At 42.0% G+C, this 22,614-nt stretch overlaps 3 protein-coding genes across 7 annotated transcripts in view; 2 read left to right on the top strand and 1 right to left on the bottom strand.

The window, feature by feature from the left end:
* Positions 1-1,166: 1,166 nt before the first annotated feature.
* LOC117491808 (zinc finger protein OZF-like) lies at positions 1,167-2,810 on the top strand. Its single transcript, XM_034141905.1, has 2 exons — positions 1,167-1,404; positions 1,550-2,810. The coding sequence occupies exons 1-2, from the start codon at positions 1,239-1,241 to the stop codon at positions 2,773-2,775; spliced, it is 1,392 nt and encodes a 463-aa protein (XP_033997796.1). The 5' UTR covers positions 1,167-1,238; the 3' UTR covers positions 2,776-2,810.
* A 1,033-nt stretch (positions 2,811-3,843) lies between these two features.
* On the top strand, positions 3,844-9,700 carry rad52 (RAD52 homolog, DNA repair protein). 3 transcript variants are annotated; one of them, XM_034141907.1, is made up of 12 exons: positions 3,844-3,923; positions 5,388-5,460; positions 6,295-6,396; positions 6,962-7,055; positions 7,144-7,211; positions 7,371-7,489; positions 7,596-7,671; positions 7,744-7,967; positions 8,072-8,259; positions 8,776-8,853; positions 8,936-9,139; positions 9,462-9,700. In XM_034141907.1, the coding sequence occupies exons 1-12, from the start codon at positions 3,859-3,861 to the stop codon at positions 9,521-9,523; spliced, it is 1,353 nt and encodes a 450-aa protein (XP_033997798.1). In that variant the 5' UTR covers positions 3,844-3,858; the 3' UTR covers positions 9,524-9,700. The 3 variants fall into 3 exon arrangements, with proteins under 3 accessions (XP_033997798.1, XP_033997797.1, XP_033997799.1); XM_034141906.1 differs by having other exon boundaries at positions 8,072-8,265; XM_034141908.1 differs by lacking the exon at positions 3,844-3,923 and adding an exon at positions 4,985-5,121 and having other exon boundaries at positions 8,072-8,265.
* Positions 9,701-9,898: 198 nt separating this feature from the next.
* The window catches only part of LOC117491801 (serine/threonine-protein kinase WNK1-like), a 29,606-nt gene continuing 16,890 nt past the window's right edge, over positions 9,899-22,614 (bottom strand). For 2 of the 3 annotated variants that reach the window (XM_034141895.1, XM_034141896.1), the window contains exons 6-28: positions 22,182-22,270; positions 21,878-22,097; positions 21,669-21,770; positions 21,177-21,543; positions 20,902-21,065; positions 20,595-20,678; positions 20,189-20,224; positions 19,594-19,722; positions 18,359-18,432; positions 18,112-18,274; positions 17,907-18,023; positions 17,526-17,639; positions 17,367-17,415; positions 17,136-17,273; positions 16,026-16,924; positions 15,851-15,925; positions 15,615-15,734; positions 15,206-15,512; positions 14,335-14,482; positions 14,002-14,195; positions 13,708-13,878; positions 13,393-13,622; positions 9,899-12,941 (exon numbers count right to left, since the gene is read on the bottom strand). In XM_034141895.1, coding sequence (XP_033997786.1) covers positions 12,555-12,941; positions 13,393-13,622; positions 13,708-13,878; positions 14,002-14,195; positions 14,335-14,482; positions 15,206-15,512; positions 15,615-15,734; positions 15,851-15,925; positions 16,026-16,924; positions 17,136-17,273; positions 17,367-17,415; positions 17,526-17,639; positions 17,907-18,023; positions 18,112-18,274; positions 18,359-18,432; positions 19,594-19,722; positions 20,189-20,224; positions 20,595-20,678; positions 20,902-21,065; positions 21,177-21,543; positions 21,669-21,770; positions 21,878-22,097; positions 22,182-22,270 — 4,377 coding nt within the window. In that variant the 3' untranslated portion in view covers positions 9,899-12,554. The remainder of the gene's footprint in view (positions 12,942-13,392; positions 13,623-13,707; positions 13,879-14,001; positions 14,196-14,334; positions 14,483-15,205; positions 15,513-15,614; positions 15,735-15,850; positions 15,926-16,025; positions 16,925-17,135; positions 17,274-17,366; positions 17,416-17,525; positions 17,640-17,906; positions 18,024-18,111; positions 18,275-18,358; positions 18,433-19,593; positions 19,723-20,188; positions 20,225-20,594; positions 20,679-20,901; positions 21,066-21,176; positions 21,544-21,668; positions 21,771-21,877; positions 22,098-22,181; positions 22,271-22,614) is intronic. The other variant, XM_034141897.1, reaches the window with a different exon arrangement.

The following is a 22,614-nucleotide window of genomic DNA, read 5'->3' as shown; positions in this document are numbered from 1 at the left end:
GGTGATCTGTTTGGTATTTTAAGCAAAGAACTTCACAGACATGTTTTGTATAGGTATGGCCCCACAATATATTTGTCAAATATAGCATAATAGGTCCCCTTTAAGCTACGTCAAAGTTTGAATTAGCTCAAACGTTACAGCGTTACAGGTTGAAATGGGGGAAATGCCTCTTGAAAAAAGGATGCAAATAGCAATAACTTACTGGGCAAATATAAAAGGACATAATAATAATCACCCAGTGCGTAGCGTAGCCTACTAAAGATTTATCAAGAGTGGGAAAAGCGGCAAATTAAAAGTTTTGGTTGGACTATAGGAAATAGGGTGCATGAGCTAGGAGTAGCTAACGCAGAGATAAGTCCAACAGTGCCCCTCCCAGTCATACCGCCTTGGACGTTGCAGGAGACATATGTGGATTTCAGATTATTAGATGAGGCAAAAGGAAGTTCAACAAACAAAGTACAGGTCAATAATCATTTAGAATATAAGTACCCGGATTTTACAAAAGTATATACTGACGCGTCCAAAACAGACAATAATAAAGTGGGGATAGCATTTATCATTATAGAATCTGAGGTTATGAAAAGCGAAAGAGTTAGCGATGGTCTGGCTGTGTATACTGGGGAGCTTCTGGCTATTCTTCTAGCTCTGAATTGGGTGGAAGGAGGTCGTATGAAGAAGTTGTTAATAGGATTTGACTCCAGCAGTGCATTGAAAAGCATTCAACAACTGCATTCAGAGGCAAGACTAGATATAATCCTGGAAATAGCAATAACATTACAAAGAATATCAAGAGCAGGAAAAATAATTTACTTCATATGGATCCCTGCACACATTGGGGTGGAGGGGAATGAGTTAGCAGACAAGTATGCAAAGTTGGCAGCAAGGAAAATACAAAGTAGTATGAATGTGAAATATAGTAGGCCTAAGGCTGAAATCAAAAGCAACATAAAATCCCAATTTAAAAAGAAATGGCAGGAAGAATGGGACAGAGGAGTTGGGCAGACATCTTTATAGTATTCAAAAGAAAGTTGGAGAAACAACAGAAGTAAACAGGAAATATAGTTAGAATTTAGATTAAAACCGTGCTGATCCACACTCCATTCCAGAAGGTGGCGTTAAATGTACCTGATAGCTGTTTGCCAACCGCCATTAAACCAGAAGAAGAAGAAGAATCAGCTCAAACGCATATATTGTAGTCGTATTACTGAAATGTTTTCGGTTGAAGCTAAACAACAATAATGTCTGCAGTTCCGAGTTTGAGAGAGTTTGTCAACGAGAGACTGACTGCTGCTGCTGAAGAAATATTAGGAGTTTTTGAAAGAACTATCGTCGAGTACGAGGAAGAGATTGATCGTCAGCGCAGACTGTTGAACATCTTACCCACAATAAATGTACACAGGATAGGTGAGTAAACGCCCCCATAAATGTCACAACACTGATGTTCTCGGTGTATAACATAACTGTTAAAATATATACCAGAACTAATGGGGTCGCCTTTGTTTCCTAACGTTTACAGAAGTGTTATTTAGTATTTTGTCTCTTCTTCCAGAGCTCCCTCAGCAACATGTCTGTAAGGAGGAGGAGGTTCTCTCTGAGCAGCAGCTCTGTATTCAGGAGAAAAACTACAGTGTGAACCAAGAGGACCCAGAGCCTCCACAGATTAAAGAGGAACAAGAGGAGCTGTGCAGCAGTGAGGAGCAGCTTGTACTGAAGCAGGAGACTGATGACTTTATGTTGACTCCGACTTATATGGAAAGGGATCACAGTGAAGATCAGACTCTGAACCTGAGCATCAGTGACACTCAGAGTCAAGGCGAGGAAAAGCCTCCTGGGCAGTTTCCACTTCAATGCTATGTACCATCAGAAGAAGGGATTGTATACACAAACAGGGACCACCAGCTCCTCTCTCACAACTCTCCACTAGCTGAGAGCCAAGATCAGAAAGTTAGCAAGCATGGAGACTCAGGATCAACTCACGCAGAGCCAGAAGTAAACCAGAGAGATAACATTATTCAAAGTCAAAGCTACAATGTTAACAGCACTACTAAGTCAATATTTCATAAATTAAAATGTGAGATATGTGACAAAAGTTTTAAGTACAAGTCTAAATTGCAGAGTCACATGAGAGTCCACACAGGTGAGAAGCCCTATTCTTGCAAAATGTGTGGGAAAGACTTCAGAGGTAGATGTGACTTAACCGTCCACCTGAGAGTCCACACAGGTGAGAAGCCATATTCTTGCAAAATATGTGGGAAAGACTTCAGACGTAAATGTAACTTAACCCTCCACCTGAGAGTCCACTCAGGTGAGAAGCCTTACGATTGCAAGACCTGTGGGAGAGGATTCAGTGATATATCCGCATTGAAGAGTCATCTAAGAATCCACACAGGAGAAAAGCCATTTTCTTGCCAAACATGTGGAAAACAATTCAGTCACTTAACATCCTTTACGATTCACAGTAGAACCCACACCGGTGAGAAGCCATATTCCTGTGAAACATGTGGCAAAGGATTCAAATGTAGTAGTGAGTTAAAAGTCCACATAAGAAGCCACACAGGTGAGAAGCCATTTACTTGCCAAACATGTGGGAAAAGATTTAGTTACTGTTCAACAATGACAAGGCATTCAAGAATCCACACAGATGAGAAGCCGTTAATCTGCACAACATGTGGGAGAGTATTCAGACACAACAGTGGTCTGTTAAAACACATGAAAAAAGTCCACACTGGACACACACCTGAGGATCAATATACACAGCAGAAACCATCGAGCTAAAACTGCTGTGGGAAAATGTTCACAAACTTCATTACATCCACTTGGCAGAAGTTACATCTCTCAAATGAAAAAAGTGAGATTTGCATACTTTTTCTTTCAATGTTCTCTTCATTTGACTGTACTACTTATATTTCTGTTTGTAAACAATATAACTTTTAAATTAGTTTTGCAGTGAGTTCACAGTAGTGACTGTCAAAGCAATGGATGATCTTCAAGGATGTTGGTTTTGCAAGAAGGTTTATTTATGAAGCAGATTTGAATCATTTTTTTAAAGGGCAACCAGGACTTGTGCAACAAAGAAATAGAGGGGTTTACACTAACACAATTATAAAAAACAATGGATTACATATTGTCTTTACAGGTTGGACTGAAAGATGAAAAGTTATGCATTTGTAATGTAATTGCTAGTGTTTTTAAAGTGGTTGTGGTGGGATTGACAATATTTCCTCTTGCATTTTGAATCAAAAAGATTTGAGTCAGGTTTGCCGTGTTTTGATAGTAATTGTACATCGACATTGTTTTGCATTTTGAAATGTAGTAATTTTTGGTTTAGAGCAGAGAATTCATTGTTTATCTTATTGTGTAGATGGGTTGCAACGTTAACATTTTACATGAAATAATCTAAATAGCCTATAGCAGAACACAAAAAAAGTGTAAAATCGAATAGACTAAATAATAAATTAGAAAAACATTAAAAAAAACACAAGCAGATTGAACACATTTTATAGAACAGAACAGCTGCATTGAATATGTGCAGGGCTCCTCCAATCCGTCCTCTGTACAGACCATACAGACACTTTGCTCTGGCAGCTGTGGAGGGACAGATATCAAAGGATTAGGATACTGGGATTGTAAAGACAAAGTGCAGTACCATTACATAGTGAGACAATTTGGATTTTGTTCTTGTGTGTTTTTTACATGAACTGATACTAATTCGTAGAAGTCCAAATAGCATGAAATTGAAAGCAGAAAGTGACCTTTCTATGGACATATACACATTTGATTGGTGTGAATTTGGCAAAACAGGAATAAAGATGGTAAACAGGAAGAGGCTGGACAGTTCTGAGACACAAACAATGTCTCATGTGGCTTGGGAGAAGGACTCTCTCAATCGTGTACAACCTGTTGTGCCTTGGAAGCCTTTACTTGTGAGTTTATCACCTTTTTTCTTTGTTTAGAATGACTTTACATGTTAAACTTATGTTTGAAATAAATAGCAAACTGTTTAAGTGCTAAAGTTAACATGGAAATCAATCATGTGCGTAGAAGCTACTGTGAGCAGTTAAGATGTATTTGTGCTTTATACTTGAAGCAAATTGTAAAACATTGTATTTGTCATTATTGTTCAGTTTTACAAAAAATATATGGAATGGATGGAAAGACAAAACTAAGATTTCAGTAAACTGTCTAAACCAAACTCTCGTGACTCTCCTTCTGCCATATTTGTTATGCTATCTGCCAACATTTGTGTAGACAGAACATGCATCAGGGACAGAACACAAGTGCTTTATCTCTCAAAGAAGTGTGTACAAATAAAACATAACATCATATTAGCAAAACTGAATCAGACTGACAGTAGGTAGCATTGGCCCCAAATGTGACGACCAAACAGCAGTGTTATAAAGTAACTGCTGTAACTGAGTACATTTACTCAGGCACTGTACTTGAGTACAATTTTGAGGGACTTGTACTTCACTTGAGTATTTCTATATTAAGCTACTTTATACTTTACTTCACTATATTTTGTAAGCCATTTTTTTTTACAAATATTGTTTATAGCTACTTAGCAGGGATGGATTTACAATACAGAATATAAATAAACCAATACATCATGATGTATTATCTTAGGTTAAGCTACCCAGCAGTGAGTCATTTAAATACTCCCCACCTTTACCAAGTGCAACATTGACATGAATTCATTAAAAGTAATTATACGAAAATGGGCCATACTGGAAAATAAGTATTTTTACTTCTTGCACTAGAAGGTATATTTTAATGCCATTACTTTTTTTTAAATTACTTTTACTTGACTACAATTTTGAATGCAGGACTTGTAACAGTATTTTTTCAATGTAGTATTGCTACTTAACTAAAGTAATTTATCAGAGTACTTCTTACACATCTGCCAAAGAGTGGAATTCTCGTTGAGAAAATGAATACAAAAGCGTAATTTCGATCATTTTCGTTACATTTACATTCTCCGACAGTACGCGAAGGCATCATAAACCCCTCCTCTTGGTGTCCGGGCGGGAAGTTCAGATGTGTTTTGATTCAATGTAGCACACATCCAGACGCTCTGGTTAGCTTATTCTACCACAAATATCACTTTTAACGGAATTTTAACTGGTAAGTGTGGGTTTATATGAATGGGATATCTAATTTACGACGGAATAAGACCATGGTTTATGTAATATGTAAACTAAAGCCAGCTGAAATGTACGAGTTGTTAATTGTTAAACTACGTTTTTCAGATCTTTGATGTTAGCTGTAGGTTCATTTCAGCGTTTAAGTGACATTATAGATGAGTAACTTACTCAGAGTAAGGCGTTATATGAGATGACAGCAGTTATCATTGAGCTACATTAACCTGTTTCCATTTCTCTTTATTTCAGTGACTACAGGACAGCAGTCATGAGCAGTAACGCCGGGGAGAGGAGCAGCTCTGCTCCCAGGTGCTTCGGACAGGTGCGTAGCTGCAGGGGCGGATCATGGGCACAGACATCTCACTGACAACCTTTTATAGTTTTTTTGTCACTTTGTAGTTTCTTTGGTATTTTTGTAGTCATTTTGTGCCTCTGTCATTATTTTGCCACTTTTTTAGTATTCGCCGTGAGCAGAGGTGGGAAGTAACTAAGTACATTTACTCAAGTACTTGGGTACCATTTTCAGATACTTGCCCTTTACTTGAGTATTTAAATATGATGTTACTTTGTACTCTACTTCACTACAATTCAGACATAAATATGGTAATTTTACTCCACTACATGTATTTAATATCTTTAGTTGCTTTGCAGATTAGGATTAATGATATTAAATATCATCAACACTTAAATAAGACTTTAGTTACACACCTGGAGTAATTTCACAAGCTACCCTGCAGTATACAAAGTAAATAACTAGCTGCACCTTTATCAGCTTTGATAACACATTAATACATAAATAATTATAATCAAAACAGTTAATATATATTATTCTGAAATGGACCAATCTGCAGAAGGAGTACTTCTTCAGTTCTCTTCTAGGAAGTTTAAAGGTTTGTTTGGATTTGAACAGCTATTGACCTTAAAAACTGGTTGTGAGAAACGTACCCCATTTTGTAACACACTGCTCCAAACCATTTCCAAAATATTGTTAAATGTATCAGCTCAATAGATGAAATCAATTTTAATGCAGTTTAACGACATTTGGTCAGGGTTTTAATCAATCATTAATAATCATCAATAAGGGTAGAGGGCCCACCCTTTTATGAAGTCATGGTGTGTATGATTGTGTTCTTTGTTTGTGTTTGTGTGTTGTCAGTTGACCTACACAGCTGAGGAGCACCAGGCGGTGGACAGAGCTCTGCGGCAGAAGCTGGGCCCCGAGTACATCAGCTCCAGGATGGCTGGAGGAGGACAGAAGGCGAGTGTCTGTTCTCTGCACAGCTGTGAAGCCAATTGAAGTTAAATGTCAGGCTGGGTTATGAATAACATGATTATCGCTCAAATGCGTTGTTATTGCTAATATCTTTTACATTACATGTTACTTGTTAGACGCTTTTATCCAAAGCGACACAATACTGTGGGCAATCCCCACAGGAGCAATTTGGGTTGAAGTGTCTTTCCCAGGGACACAACGACATGCTGACTGCAGTGGGGTTTGAACCTGTGACCCCCTGATCCGAACACCAACGCACAAGCCACTGCGCCATACACCTCCTTTTATGTTTTCTTAACAAGGATATGATTTTCTAAAGTGGAAACGAATTTGAGGATATGTTATCTTTTTCCATAACACACTTGGCTTTATCGAAAGTTTTTCTATGACATACTATGCTATGATATGTTTGTGACATATTACATTTCTATGACATAATATACAATGACTTTTTTAAATGAAATTCTCCAAAGTTATTTACCAGAAAAAAACGAATAAATAAAACCCTTCTCTCTCTCTCTCTCTCTCTCTCTCTGGACGGGACCTCCAGGTTTGCTACATTGAAGGGCACCGTGTGATCGGCCTGGCCAATGAGATGTTTGGATACAACGGGTGGTCTCACTCCATCTCTCAGCAGAATGTCGGTACGCCGCAGGGAGCTTCTGCTCTCAGCAGAGGATGCTTTAAACCATTTCCACACGGTCAAACTAATGAAACACTTCTGATTTACAGACTTTATAGACATCATCAACGGGAAGTTTTACGTCGGAGTCAGTGCTTTTATCAAGGTGATGCTGAAGGTTAGAGAAGGAACCTTTTACTAAATATATTTGAATTGTTTTACTTTTCCATAATAGATTGTCTGATCCAGATAGTTGTATTTACATTTCACATTATGTTTACTTTCTTCCTGCATGCTGTCCAGAAAAGTTTAAGTGTGTACACATGTTTTCCTCCAGGACGGTGCGTTTCATGAAGATGTGGGGTATGGAGTCAGTGAAGGTCTGAAGTCCAAAGCTCTGTCGCTGGAAAAGGCCAGGAAGGAAGCTGTCACGGATGGCCTGAAGAGAGCACTGAAGTACTGCCACTTCTCCTTTTCTAAATGATAATAAAAAATAATTTAGAACATTTTATCTGTCTGAATTTCTTTAACTTATTTGTGTTTTTGTTGGGTTCATGTTTAGATGCTTTGGTAATGCTCTTGGAAACTGCATCCTGAATAAAGAATACCTCATGGCCATTAACAAGATCCCCAAAAAGGTCAGATATCATCTGAGCATTTTTCTTTTTTCTCTTCAAAAAGTGCTGAATGTTTGTTTCCTCTGCTTAAAGCCTCCTCCTCCTCTAGACCCGGCCAAGACCAAGCGCATCGAGGGGGAGCCCTCTGTGGAGAAAGCCCGCTTCTCCAGTCTGGTGTGGGAGGAAAAGATTGCATCTGCGACGAGCAACGGCAGAACGGTGCTGGAGCCCAAAGTCCTCAACCAGAACCAGAACTACTCAGAGGCCCACACCCCGACTGCCCCTGCTGGCAGGAGGAGTGAGGACATGGACGCCAGGTAACAGCAGTGGGTCTAGTTTCAGTTTTTATTTTCACTGCTCCTATTGGTGTGCATCCAAATGTGCGTCCCATCCAATCTGTCTCCTCCGTTTGTTTTCTAAGACCTTCCATGGACTCGATGGACGGTGGCGGGTCAGAATCGCACACAGACCCCAAACAGCTGAGAAAGCTCCGACAGCAGCAGCTTCAAGAGAAGTTCAAGAGAGAGATGGAGAAGAAGCTGCAGCTGAAACCAGATCAAGCTAAGTTTGAGGATTCAGAGCTCGCTATTGGACGGGGACCCAGCACAGGTGAAGGTTTGATGATTACTGATTTAATTCTACTTTAAGCAGCGGCCTCACACTCAAATTCAAATGGATTTTATTCCATTGCTAAAAACGCCTAAAGAAAAGGTTGTTTTTTTCATCCCAGCAATAAAATGACTCCATTGTACCTACGGTAATGTTCTGTCAGATGTTTTACCTGAAAACAGCAGGATTCTACTTGCAGATGGAAGAGGAAGCTGTCACAGTTTAATAAACATAAAAATAATTAAATATCAAACTGTCTTGAAACTTCTGCAATGAGCTTCATGTGACTTAAATACTTACATTTGTATGCTCTGATTTGGAAGCCATGCTGGTACAGTAAATGAAGATAAAAACATAATAATTTGCAGTGCAGTTGCATCATCGATTCTTAAACATGTGGGTGGCATTATGACATCATTTCAGGTTTAAGACGGCTGGTTAAAAATATTTAAATTCTTAACTCTAAGGATTATAAGTGTTGTTGGTGTTTTTATTGAATAGTATCCATCCTTCCAGGTCACCATGGTGTTCCAGCCTTCAGTGAGACCTCAGCAGGACTCATGAAGCCTGGCGGTGGGGGGGAACATCTAGCAGGTGCAGTGCTCCACCACCAGAGGGCGCACCATGCTCACAGTGTGGGAAGGGGGTCTCACTACAGCTGTTTGTCCTCCCACAGATGATCCTGCGCTCTGGGACTTCACTCTGGATGCCATCGATGGACTGGATGTCCCTGCAGACGACCCTCATCCCAAAGGTCTCCGGCCCACCACGCCCTCAAATCACAAGATGCACACCCGCAGTAAGACCCCTCAGAGGGCCCCGGACAGGGCCCCTTCGTACAGCGGAGCACAGGACCCGGCTCAGTGTCAGGCGGGACCAGGTGAGGCTTCATGAGACGAGTCTACTGCTGAATGTCCCAGAACCGAGCATGGAGATGCATTTAGTCTTTTAGCTTTGTAGATCTAAAATACACTTGGAGGTCTGTCCCAACACTGAGTTTTTTATATTGGGGTTAAACACTTTTGCCAAGGTCATTTTAAGACTCAAGTCTTCTTCCGCACTTGCATGTTCATTTAACTAGCTTCTCTTTTACAAATAGTTGTATTGTTTTGTATTGTTAATGCTTATGTAAATAATACTTTGGATTGCCTTTGTGTCTGAAGTGTTAAATAAATCAACTGAACTTAATTTGAAACTTACAGGTGAAGCCCTCAGTCCATACAGACAGGGACAGTACATGAAGAAACGCCGACTCGACACCTGACATGTTCTGATGCTCCGGTGATCTTCATCACCACTTGTAAAATGTATTTTCCTCTTTTTTGTTTTAATATTTATTTCAGTGTTTTCATTGAATTTTAATTTTACAATGAATTGCAGCTATTTCTGATATTTGGATATATGTTATCTGGTTTTGTAAGAAAATAAAAAAATAACCACAGAAGTAAATTAACTGAATTTAATTGATATTTATAGATATAAACCAAACAAGCCCACATTTCGTAGCGTTGTCTTTGAATGCTTAGTTTATCATACATATTTATAGAGAAGTGTTATATTATAAATGTGATTTTCTTTTTTATATAAAAAAAGTGACCACGGTTTAGAAACATTATTCCATAGCATGACAAGTTTTTAATTGATAGTATTTTTATTTGTTTTTACATTTTGTACAATGTGAAAAACATACACAAAACAAACACTGAATCACAGGAAGTCAGTTGGAGGGATCAGAAATAAAGACAGATATGACTGCGTGCCAGTACCTTAGAGGTGGGATAATTACTGATCGTAGCAGAGGGACTACAAGAGCTTTGTTGTGACCTAGTGCTGTACAGTTGTAAGTCAGTTGTAAGATGAAACACCAGTGAAGCCGGCATGCAGAAATCATTTAGCGATAGTTTGATATTAAAGGTGTGCCTGTGATATTGGTGAATGGCAATCGGACAGATCGACTCAGGAAGGCAAAGAATAATAATAAAAAAAAGATCTCTAATATTCCAATATCAAAAACATTGAAGTCGGTAACAACCCCTCATCAGCATGCAAATGTTTCCATTACCCCTCAGTCCCTTTAAACATTGCATATTCTGCATTGCAGTAACTTATTTTTTCTCTAGAGAAGTTTAACTATTCATCCAATCTACGAGCAGGAGAAAGGGTCACAATGACAGCATGGCACTCGTGAGGTGCGGAGACAAAAGTTTAGCCAGCATGAAAACGTTTAAACCTTTATACAGCTCGCCCGCCGACTGAACAAGTACGTCTATGAAACAGTTTAATGATAAACCCACAAAAACAAATGTCAGCCAAATCCATGTACGCATGAGCCAAATATAAATACACAGCTGATCACACAACACAAAGGGAAGTGTAGCCGGAGCAGAAACGCTTCCACATGACTCTGCTCTTTGTTCTGCAGTCCTGTGTGGGGTCTACACTTTCAGAGTGTTACATCCTCTGACAGGCTGTGTGCAGGAGCCACCTGTGGTGTTTACATCGTGTACAGGTTAACTGTTTCTCTGCCGTCCAATCACAGCTACAGCAATCGATGAATCTGGAACTTGTCATTAGTGAGGATGCAAGGCACTAAAGTGTTCCTCATGTTTACAGGTAATAGAGCATGTACATGTAGAGTGGGTCACCACAAGCATGCTCTACGTGAAAGCATTTCCCTCACATTAACATATGTACAATAAAATAGGAAAAAAAAGGGATGGGGGGGGGGCAGGGCAGTCATAGAGAGAAGAGCTTAATAAACGACAGGATTACTCCTGCGTGATGAGTAGGATACCAATGACAACAACCCTGCAATTGCACTTTTTATATTCCTTTAACTACATGTTGTTTAACAACCTTTAATAATAATTACAGTGAAACATCAAAATCTGATGGCTGAATACAGGTCCATAAAGAACATTTGTTTTTATTAAATATACGCATACAAAAACAGACCACAGAAAGAGAGAACCCCAGACAATTGTGATTTGAGACGTGACGGCTAAATGTTATGAGCAGACATATTTAATGCAGCATGACTTCATCGATGCGCTGTGCACCATCTGTGTAAACAACTGGGAGAGACTAAAACCTTCCACAAATACTTTTGAAATCAACCAAAATTATTTATTTTCTACAATATATATGATAAGCAGATAATGAACTGCTCCTATCTGCCAAACTAATGCTGTTTAATGTGTCATCTTGGATTCTAATTTCCTTCTTGTGTAAAACAAGACAAAAAAAAAAAAAACACCCTGCAAACGACCTCAACCCGATTGTGATTTTCAGCAGCATCACCTCTCAAGTTTCACACTGCGAATGGTGCTCAACACCAGGACAATGCCTTTAGTAGTGGACGATCCACTGCTTATATGTCAGACGTGAAGAATAAACTGGTATAATAAATCTGAATGGATGACAACTCGTATCACAATGTCACCAGACTCACAGGAACATAAATATGCTAAATGTGGAATCATAACCCAGTGAAGAAATATCTATGTACAAAGTCAATGTCTAAATGTGTTTGGGGATTAAGGCCACAGTTACAAGGGACAGTTCATCTACTCTTTGCCATTATTGCATTTGACTTAATAGTTCATAGGGATGTATTCAAACTGCAACCCTATCCTTTACACTCCTGCCTCACTTTCCAGAACTTTCTCCTCCCAACTCAACCAGTCACACTTTGCTAATCCATCTGGAACAAACTGTCCCACTGTTATCTCCCACTTTCTGTACACTCCCCCCTATAGCTCTCTGAAACAACTTAACATGTTATCACAAGTCTGTCAACTAGGGTTCATATTTAGTCCGGTGTGTGTCTGTACGTGTGTCTAAGTGTTGTTTTACTGTCTTCAGCCCCAGTGCGGCTTTAAGTCAGGACCAGTAGGACGTGACCCACAATCACTCCTTCCTCCTCCTCCTCTTCCTCCTCTTCACAGGAATGAAAACATTGCAACGTCTGCTCTCAAAAGACATCTTTGGCTGCAGTTGGTTTCATCACCAGACACAAACCAACGGCTCGTCACAGCTCAGTTCCACAGCTGATGGCAGGCTAGGTGTGAGACTGCTGTGGATGTGTATTGCACTCTTCCTCTGAATCTAAAGACAGATTTTGCTCTGCCTGAGAGGACATGAACCACACAGGTCCACTCTATTACAGAAAAAAAAACAATAAAAGTTGAAATAAAAATAAAAAGCACAATATCCAGCCGGCCAACCAGCCTACTACACAAAGAGCTAGTGGTTCTCGTTCACGACTGTCTGCCCTGTGGGGGGCTTCCACTGGGCTACGTGGGCCTCAGGTTGGACCCTCCGGGGCCCACTGGGTTCTGGGGGGCTGCGGTCGTTCCCATGTGGTATCCTGGGTGCAGGGACACCGAGGCTGTGGTGGGCGGCTGGTACTGCGTGAGTGGCTGTGCGGGGTTAAGCATGCTGACCTGGGACGTGCCTGTGGGTCCTGCCCACTGAGCGGCACTGTATGGGGCCGAGGTGTATCCAAAGCCCTGCGCGCTGGGGCCCAGAGAGCCTTTCCGAGGGGCCATGGGGACAGAGGGAACGGCTGGGTTGGGGAGGTGAGTGGACGCGGTGGTCGTGGTGGTAGAAGGTGTGGGAAGCGTTGGGCACAGGTAGCCTGGAGCGGAGAATTTACGGCCCTGGTTGACCGGAGGGATGATCTGTAATAGTGAGAAAAGTCTGTGTTACCTATTTTATCTCAGCAACAACATAACATGGGTCCAACATCTTCTAAAGTATCACATTCAAGGACTTTCCAGGCCAAACACTGCAGTGTGAGAGAACCCAATTTAGGCTTAATTACTATGACAACACTGAGACTTTTTATGATGACAACCAGCATGTGACCATAGCACTCTAGAAGCCGGTCACGAGTGAAACACAACTACAGGATACACATAAGTAGACATCCTAAAGTAGACTATTTCCTAACTTACTTTAAGTAAAAAATATATATAAAGAACTTTTTGTTTTCGAACATTTCTCTGCTTTTCTTTCAATGACCAATGTCCTTTATGTGAACCCCCAAAGACCCATATGAACCATGACATCATATCTTATCAGAGCTCCAATGATGGATTGAAACATTATAATAAAGTAGTGAATGCCTACATCGTGTCCCAGAGGTGCCGCTGCTCCAGCTTTAGGACCTCTCTTGCACTGAGACAGGCTGATGGCGTCCCTCGCCCAGTTATCCACCAGCTGGTGCAGGTCATCCGTGAAGGTGCCCTTGCCCTTCTGAGTTTGAGAGGAAGAGGAAGAGGATCCGACCGTCTGGGTCAGAGAAGCAGAGTGGTTTTGGCAGGGGCCTGAACCATTTGTTGAGCCGCTCCCACTTGATCCTGGTAAACAAGAAGAGAGGTGAGATTTAATCTAGAAAATCAATTCAAGTAGCTCTCTGTGAACACACTAAGTGCTTTCACTTACCTGTGGAGCAACTGCTGAGGCTGGGCATGGATGGAGAGGTTCTGAGCTGCTTTATGGACACCGCCGCGTTAGCTGCTTGAGAGGCCTCTGCTGCCGTCTCCGAGGCCTCTGTTGCCGAGGCTGAACTTTGCTTCGGAGGGGACCCTGAACTGTGATGACTCGGAGCGGAGGCTGTTTACAAACATGATACACAGAGGCATGTCAATATTTACCCAGGAATAGAGCAGTTTAACAGCTTCAGTGACTGATTGCTGGACAGACATCAAAGTGAGTATAACAGTTCACTGTCCTGACCTGAGTGCACGGGGCTGGGCTGTCCACTACCGCGAGACGATTTGTGGCTTCTGCTCTTGAGCCGCCGTCGACCTCCAGCCATGGCCACAGCAGGGGAGAAGACTGAAGAAGGAGCAGGTTTTCCCATCTTTGTGAACAGGGCTTCCACCTCCTCTTTCTGACGACTCTGCAATATCTGGATCTCCGTCATGTGTCTGTGAGCCAAAGAAGACATAGTCATGTTCAAATATTTGTATTGAGCTGTGAAAAACTCAAATACAGACAGACTTCTGCAATAAGTGTGTAAGAGGAAATAAAGGTAGTTTGAAGTATCATTGTGTACATGTGACATACTTTTCTCTGAGACGGCTTATTTCTTTGTGCAGAGCTTCATCCTCTTTCTCAGAGTCATCATCATTGTCACTGCTGTAGTGGGTGTGTGAGTTTTGAGGATCAGACGTTGACGATGAGGGACCGTTCTGCAGACTGGAGCCATGGGTGACTGGGAGAAAACAAACACATAACACATTTAAAAAAAGGTAGAATATGTTGACCTGGGAGCTCACATGATTTAAAAATGAACCCTAAACATCTGTAATCTGTGCACAGGAAGAACATTTGTTTTGTTAAATGTTCATCCACATACAAGGATTATCATCTGATGTTGTTTAAACATAATGGATGTTTAAATTCAGTAGCTGGATAAGTCTACTGAGCTTGCAAATGCTATCAAAGCTCTAAATAGTCATTCCCACTGCGTCCTCCGCCAATAGCATACGTTTAAAAATACTGAATGAGGCAGAGTGCTTTGCTTTTTATAAAGACATCTCAGAGGACATCACACAACTTATATCATATTCAATGATCAAAGGGGACTAAAGGACAGCTGTGATAATAGGATGATCCATTTTTAAAACCCTTATTATGGTTCATCAAGCTAGCTCAGGGGAAGTGTTAGCATTGAGATGGACTTTTCAGAACGTATGAAGCATCAGTTTTGTACTTATTCAAGTATCATATAGAAGGACACTGTTTGATATAAATCCTGTGCAAGGAGGGAATTACAATAATCCAGGGGTCTCCAACCTTTTTTAGGATGAGAGCTACTTAAAAAAAATAAAACAAGTCGGGGGCTACTTTTACTCCTCTTACGACTCACGTTGCCCCTGCGGACCGTGTTGGCTACCCTGTATCAAAGCTAGCTGAATTTGAACCTGGTATGTACCTGTGACTGAAAAACGTCCCACTTTGGAGCCAGTGGTTGTCCCAGTCGTGGCGTTGGTGCTTGTAGACACCTGGAAGCGGCCAATGGTAGTGGGCTGACTGGCAGCATCAGCGGAGAGAGGAGAGGCTCGATTTCCAGAGTCAGTTTCACAAACCCCTCTGGACAGAGCGGATGACCGGTGGAGGGTATTTTCTGGACTAGAGGGGGAGGAAGAGGAGGAAGAGGAAGAAGAAGAGGAAGAGGTAGAGGACGGCGTGAGGGAAGAAGAGGAAACGATGCTGGACGAACCATCAGTAGCAACAGACACCTGGAGAAGAGGAGAGGGAAACATTTGAGTATACCGAGCACAAGGTTTAGCTGTTTTAAACTGAACTGACCGGATACTTTTAAAGCCGTGACTGAAACGTACCTGGAAGCGCCCCAGAGTGAAAGCTGCTGCTGGAGACTGCGCTCTGCTGCCTCCCTGAACGGTCTCCGGGCTCAGAGCTCTCCTCAACTGGGCGTCTAAATTACCCAGGGGTTTCTGAGACTGTGGAGACAAACAAACGGGGTATAAGGGACCATCTAAGTATTGCATATGTACATCTACACGACAAAAGCCTGATAGTAGAACAGGTAGTGTAAATGAAACAAATTTAACTTCACCTGATTTGGTCCAGGAAATGGAGGTACAAGTTCAGATGGAGGTGTAGCAGCTTGGTCAAAACCAGTAGGTAAAGTCTTTAAAATAAAACAAAAAAGGAAATTAGTCAAACAGTTTTTTGTTGTTGCAATAAGCAGCATTTTAGATACATTCTTGTATGCTGCAGTTTTCACTTACATGTGCCCTTGACTTAGTTGAAGGGGTCTGTCCTGCTGGGGTAATACCCGGGGTGGTGGTCAGGCCCAGGACACTCTGCCCTCCAGAGGAGAGGGGGAGGTTTGAAGGGGGCACCAGGGCGGCTCCGGGGGGAGGGGAAGCAGTCCCAGTGGGAGGAGAAGAGGTGCCGGTGTTCTGATCCACTGACGCAGAGCTCTGATCTTTGAAGAGGGACCGGAGCTTTTTATCCAGCGCCTGGATATCATCTCTGCCAGCCGTTTTGTTCTGGAGATCAGCTCCCTCTGGCTCCACGGGCTGAGCAGAAACGGGGACGGGCTGAGACTGTGATGCAGGGATGGACGAATTCACAGGCTGGGAGGACGATGCAGCGCCGTTAAAAGGCTGCTGCTCTGAAGCAGGGACAGAGACAGGACTACTGGATGAAACACTGGCGATAGACGGGACCGAGGCGCTGCTCGGGGGCCCGGGGCCTGCAGGGACGGAGGTCTGCACTGATGGAGGGGAGACGCTGGAAGGTGTGGGGGGGATATTGGCAGCTGGTGGAAGCTGTGGGGGGGCTGCTTCATGGGCTGACTGAGCAGGGGGACTGGGATCACTGGTGACGGGGGCGGGGCTTTGGGACTGAGTGACTGCAGGTGGAGGGGAAACCCTCCCAGTTGGGGGGGATGGTGAGGATGTTGCAGTGGATGTCAGAGGCAGAGCTACAGCCTCTGAAGGAGCGAGGCTAGTGTTAGAGTGGGGGCCGGGTCCTGCCTCAGGGGCCGGGACAGGGCCTGCTTCCTGCTCAGAGGGATCCAGGGTGCTGCCTCTCTCCAGACGAACCTGCTTCATTATACTGAAAGCCTGCTGCAAAGTCCCAGATGGAGCGGACAGAGACAGGCCCAGTGGCAGAGAGGGAGCTAGAAAAGAAATGTCAAGTATATTCATATTTTTCAAAAAACATGTATCTGCCAAGGTTTTGTTTTCAGTTAGGGTATAACACCAACAGCGCCTTGACACTTTTTCTTTTTTACTTTTAATCAGTATTTTCATGCAGTGTCAAACATTTTTTATAGTTAAAACCAAACAGTGGGGACAGTTTGATTCTACAGAGAATGAACTTTCTCTCACCTGGTTCATCTCCAAAGGAGGTATTAGACGAAGTACCGCCAAAAAACTGTTCTCTAAGACGAGACTCGGGCACTGGGCTGACTATGAACCTCCGACCTGCCGAATGCACCACCTGCGCTGTAGTCATGGGGGAAATGCCTGAGAGTAATTTAAAGAGAGGAAGATTGTAAGACAGGAGTTGGACTTCATTAAAATAAATAATTACAGTATTTCTGGCTCAATGGAGTTTACCTGGCAGCATAGGAATAGACAGCTCAGGCAGTTTTTGGAGATCAATCATCTGCAAAGAGATAAAAGCATACATTTCAATTGTCAGGTTCAGCAGGATTACATTTTAAATTCCTCAAAATGTATATTTGGCTAACAAGGTGATGTGAAGTAAAGAAATACCTGAGGGAAGCCTTCCTTCATGCCCTCTCCTTTCTCATCGGCCATTTCTATGACTTCACGGACCTGCTCAACGAAGGACTCCCGCTCATTCTCCAAAATAAATTCACTCTCAACCTGAAACAAAAAGCAAAAGAAGTTAAACTAAAATGACCAAAACTACATATACGGAGAGAACATTTCAAAAATTGGTGTAAAATGTGTTGGTTGATGCAGTAAATATTTAACATTAGTTGTACGTGTCCTTTTTCACTAGCTTTCTGTTCAGTGGATTTTCTTCCTCAGTTACAAATTCAAGGGATACTCTATCTAATGGGTATTACAATTTTAAATAATATATTTATTGTAACAAACACAATCTGAAAGTTAAAATGTTTTGTCTACCATGATCTGTGCAATCTCCTCCGGGTTATCACCATCAAGGTCGAATTTAAAGGTCACCATCTTCCTGTTGTGTGTTTCCAGCTGGCACTCAGCTACTCTGTCTCCCACATTTGAGATCTGCAAAACATTTGTCCAGGTTAAAACAGTTTGAATGACAAAGACCATAAGACAGGATTTAAATGAACTCATCAGTTCAGATACATACACTGAGAACATTGAGCTTGGCCTTCCCAGTCTTCTCATGGCGGGAGCGGCTGCGTACTGATCGCCGCTGGTGACGCTTCAGTGAGCGGCCCTCATGGCGGCCTCCTGATGTAGAGCCTCCCTCATTGCCGTCACTAAGACCTGAAGCTGCATCCGAAAGGCAACTGAAAGAGAAATGGATCTGTTAGAGAGAGAACAGACACAATGTGCGGTGCTAGTGAAACCTTTGACAATAACATTCTCCTCACCTTTCTACAGATGGAGGCACCAGAGCAGAGGATCCTGGCTCCACTGGGGCTGGCTGAGCAACACTCACAGGGGCCTGAAACACAGAAGACTGTTATTAATCAAACACTTCATGTCAAAAGCAAATATCAACACAAGTCCCATTGCTTGTGCATTACTCTATTTTAGGACCATAAACCCATGATCCTTTTTATATAATTTAAATTCATTCCATTGTTATTTTGGTCATTTATGGTGATAAACTATCCACATGAAAGGGATTATGGAAACCAGACCATCCACGAGGTGGAGCAGTTGAACCGGATGAAACGTGTCTGGGTACAACAAGCGACGCCATTATTCAGCTCTCAGGCACTGTGTAAATATTGCTGTGTAATGGAGTTTTCATTTCCTTCAGAATGTGGCCATTTTTCTCTGCTGTGCTTATATGGACATTAATAACGTCTAAACAAGGTACTGCTGTTCTATTAATTACTACTCCAGCCCTGTAGGTAATTAAAATACTGCGCTTTCTGTGATACAATGTCTAATATTTATTACAGGCAGACACATCTACTGGGGTTACTGATTTCATGGAGGATTTATAGCTTAAAAAAAAAGCTGTTTTTAGAACAGAATGATGTGAAAATGTTTTTGCGAATTCCCAACACTATTCTATGTTTTTCACTTTTGAGTAGAAATTGTGGTCTGGGGTCTTGTAGATGTGGGTTGAAAAAACATATAGAAATTACGTTAATCATATGTTGGTTCTCTATAATAAAAGTGACAAGGATTATGTGTTTTTTTTTTATATTATTAAATTCTATGTAGTCTTTTGAAGGATAAATGTACACATTTTACAGAACAGGAACCAAATACTTCACACCTGACCCACATACACCCACCCACACAACTTCTGTTGTTTTGCTCTGTAGAGTACCTGCAGAACAGAGAGGCAAGAGGCCTGATAGAGGAAGTAAAGGTGCTCTGCGTTGAGTGGAGGTGACAGGATAGGACTTGGATCATTGACCCAAGACTAAAAGTCATGCAGGAATGAGCAGCATGCAGAGGGGAAGAGTGGAAGAAAAAAGGGGACACCCATGGTAATGAGAGTTGAGTGTCCAGAGAAAAGAAAAAAAAAGATTTAGAAAAAATGCAAACATAAAAATGGGTAGCATGAAATCCATACTTTGGTATGGCAAAGCGATATGTCAGGGTATGATAAATGCTTAGCCTGAGCATGGGAGGTGTGTTTCACCTGTAGCTGCTGAACTCCAGCCTGTGGTAGAGTGGAGCTCAAGAGAGTAGCGCTGCTTTCTGGCTGCTGCTGCTGTTGGGGTGAGGATGTCTGAGAAGATGGGGGTATCACCACTTGTTGGGTCGGAATCTATGAGAGTAAAAAGGGAAAAGATGTCAGAAACAAGAATATAATCAAAGTGTCCTGATGTTGTGATAAAAGCTGACCCACTTTCATTGTAGAAAACTCTGGCACTAAACCTGAACCTTTTACAGAGGTTGACTTTGGCTCTATTCCAAACCCACACTTACCTGTTTGTCAACATAGCTGCAGAACATTGATCTATTTGACAGTGTGGCCTGTCAAGATATTCATCAGTGAACATTGTGAACTCTCCCGTGTTTATAGAAGCATGTACATGACCACCATGTTCCACATTTTGTTAGCTAAGATAACATTTGTGTTTGGATACTGAATTCTGTTTGGAAATGCCTACTACAAGTAAGTCAAAACTAACCAGCACCTGTGAAAATATAGAAAATATGTTTTTTTTATTTCCCTCAGATAGGCTTTGGGTGTATTACCAAGGAACAGAAAAATGGGACATTTTATCTACCTGAGGGGGAAGCGATGGTTGGTAGTAAACTCCGTACTATAAGAAACAAAACATAACACAGGGTAAGAGTGGAAAACTGGAGAATAAAAAGAAAACTACGGGGGAAAAAAACATGAGAGTCTGGACAACCGGGGATTCAGAACAGACCTGCTTTCAATAAAAAAAACTGAGAATATAAGCTTTAAAAGGTCTAAACAGCCTCTGAAGTGCTTTGCTGACCTTGAGAGGTTGAAGTGCACCGGCTGCAGTGATATACAAGTGTACTCAGGGAGCGTTCAGTACAGCCTGACATGTACAATACGTTTGTTGTTAGTTGCAACAGATTTGAAACTTTTAGCTAGCGGTCAGTAAAACAAAGCTTGTTGGCGTGAAGTTACACTTTAAAGACATGCAGTTCAACATTTACCTGCTGAGGAGCCACGGGAACCGACTGGCTGCCGGGAACTACAGGAACAACTTCAGGGTGGACCACTGGCATCTGGGTTTGAACCTGAAGTCACACAGAGAAAACAACGTGGTAAAGATAAATAAGCAAAATCCAAGACGAAAAACGTGTAGCTGGAGGGGAAAATGTAAGCTCAGAAGTATAAATATAAAGAGCCCATTAGGTTAGACACAGGATTAGAATGTATACTTAATTCTGAGAGGCACATTATCTAATTCTCTTCAACAGACAAACATGATGTCCTATTTTTTTCCTTAACTAGACTCACCACTGACAATGGCTGCTGAAGCGTTTGGTCATTTTGTGTCTGTTGGTGTGACACCTGGGGCTGAAGATGCTGACTGGGAGGGCTGCTGTAGGATATTCCAGACTGAGGGGGCTGGATCTCAGGGGGGACGGTGGAACCGGACAGTCTGTCTCCCATGTGAATGGCTGTGAGAGGTGGACAAGAAGGTTAATTTATGAAAATATTCACTAACCTTTAAAAATGAAAACGTTTTATTATTGTGGCTTCAGGATTATCTGATCATCTTTGAGACTCACCTCCTCCAGTGTGCTGTTGTTGATGGTGTTGGTCCGCCTCAGGCTCCTCTGACTCCGGCTGGATGGAGGTCACACTCTGAACATGAACTGGGACTTGTCCCGTTGACTGGGGGATGAAAGGGACACCCTGCGCCATGCCGGCCAGTTGGGTGGATTGAGGAGTGTTATAGTTGGAGCTCTGAAGGCTCTGCTGAGATGCAGGTTGGGGGGCCATCAGTGGGTTTGGTTGTGGAGAGACATAGGGAGCGGGCTGGGGCACGGGCTGGGACTGAGGCACCTCTGTTGGCAGTTGGGCTGGTGGCTGAGCAGGGGGTAACTGACCCTGCTGCTCTTCCTCTATCCTTCTCTTCTCCTGATTTTCTCTGACCTGCAAGACAGTCAGTGGCAAATGTTTTAAAACGCCTTAAGAGAACACCAATTGACAACATGTAAACAGGATAAAATATACATAATTAACATTTTAAATGCACTATATAGTGAGCATTTACACACCTGCTGCCGCTGTGCTCTCTTGCGACTGATTAGAGACGACCTGTCCTTTATGGCCTTCGCAATGGTCTTGTGGTCACCTTCGCACACATAACCAGACTCAACCTACATCACAAAGACATGACATACAATTAGGCATTAAACATTTAAACAAATTATATTAAAACCCCATTTTTAAAAGACTGATTATACTTTTTAAAAGTTAAATTCACCATTTCTTGAGCCACATCCTCTGGGACGTCTTTGAGGAGGTCGAAAGAAAACTCAATGGCCTCGTTATCTTTGTACTTCCCCTTGAGTTTCTTTACATCCTCAATTCTTAGCCACAGCTTTATAAGCTCCATCTCTCCATCATCTTCTTCTGCCAATTCCACACGCACACCTGTGTCCTCCTGGAAGAAGGCATGGTTCAGGAGGTCCTTGATTGAATACCTTAATAGAGGGAGACAAACCGTGAGCAAAGATATGTTTTCCTGGAGAGCTAGACTTCCTGTTACATGCTCTGAAGATACAGACCTCTCGTCCTTGTTCTGGCGAATGCATCCCTCGATGATCTCCTTCACTTCAGGAATGGCCACCTTGTCGAAGCTGCCTGGCTTCACCCCCTACAGGAAACACAGAAGCCTGAATGAGAATGGTTCTTCTTCTCATATGATCTTTTTCTTATGACCTTTATCTCCTTTACAGCTCAGAGGCTCTATATAATTAGCACACAAGTATTTATCATCTCCAAGAGGACTGGGAATTATAAACCTTCTTTTCTTATAAAACGTGTAACTTATAAATGAATGTCAAAAGGCCATTGAATGAAGTGGAAGGGGTTGCTTTAAAAAAAACTTATGTCATATAATGTGTTAAGGATGGCATGCTTTCTATAGGGTGGTATTAAATTAGGGCCGTCAGTCGATTAAAATATTTAATCGCATGATTGTCCATAGTTAATCGCGAT

The sequence above is a fragment of the Trematomus bernacchii genome, unplaced genomic scaffold (genome assembly GCF_902827165.1).
Source record: "Trematomus bernacchii unplaced genomic scaffold, fTreBer1.1, whole genome shotgun sequence".
Taxonomy (NCBI): Eukaryota; Metazoa; Chordata; class Actinopteri; order Perciformes; family Nototheniidae; genus Trematomus; species Trematomus bernacchii.
The sequence above is the reverse complement of the archived record's forward strand: the minus strand, read 5'-3'. Positions and strand labels throughout refer to the sequence as shown.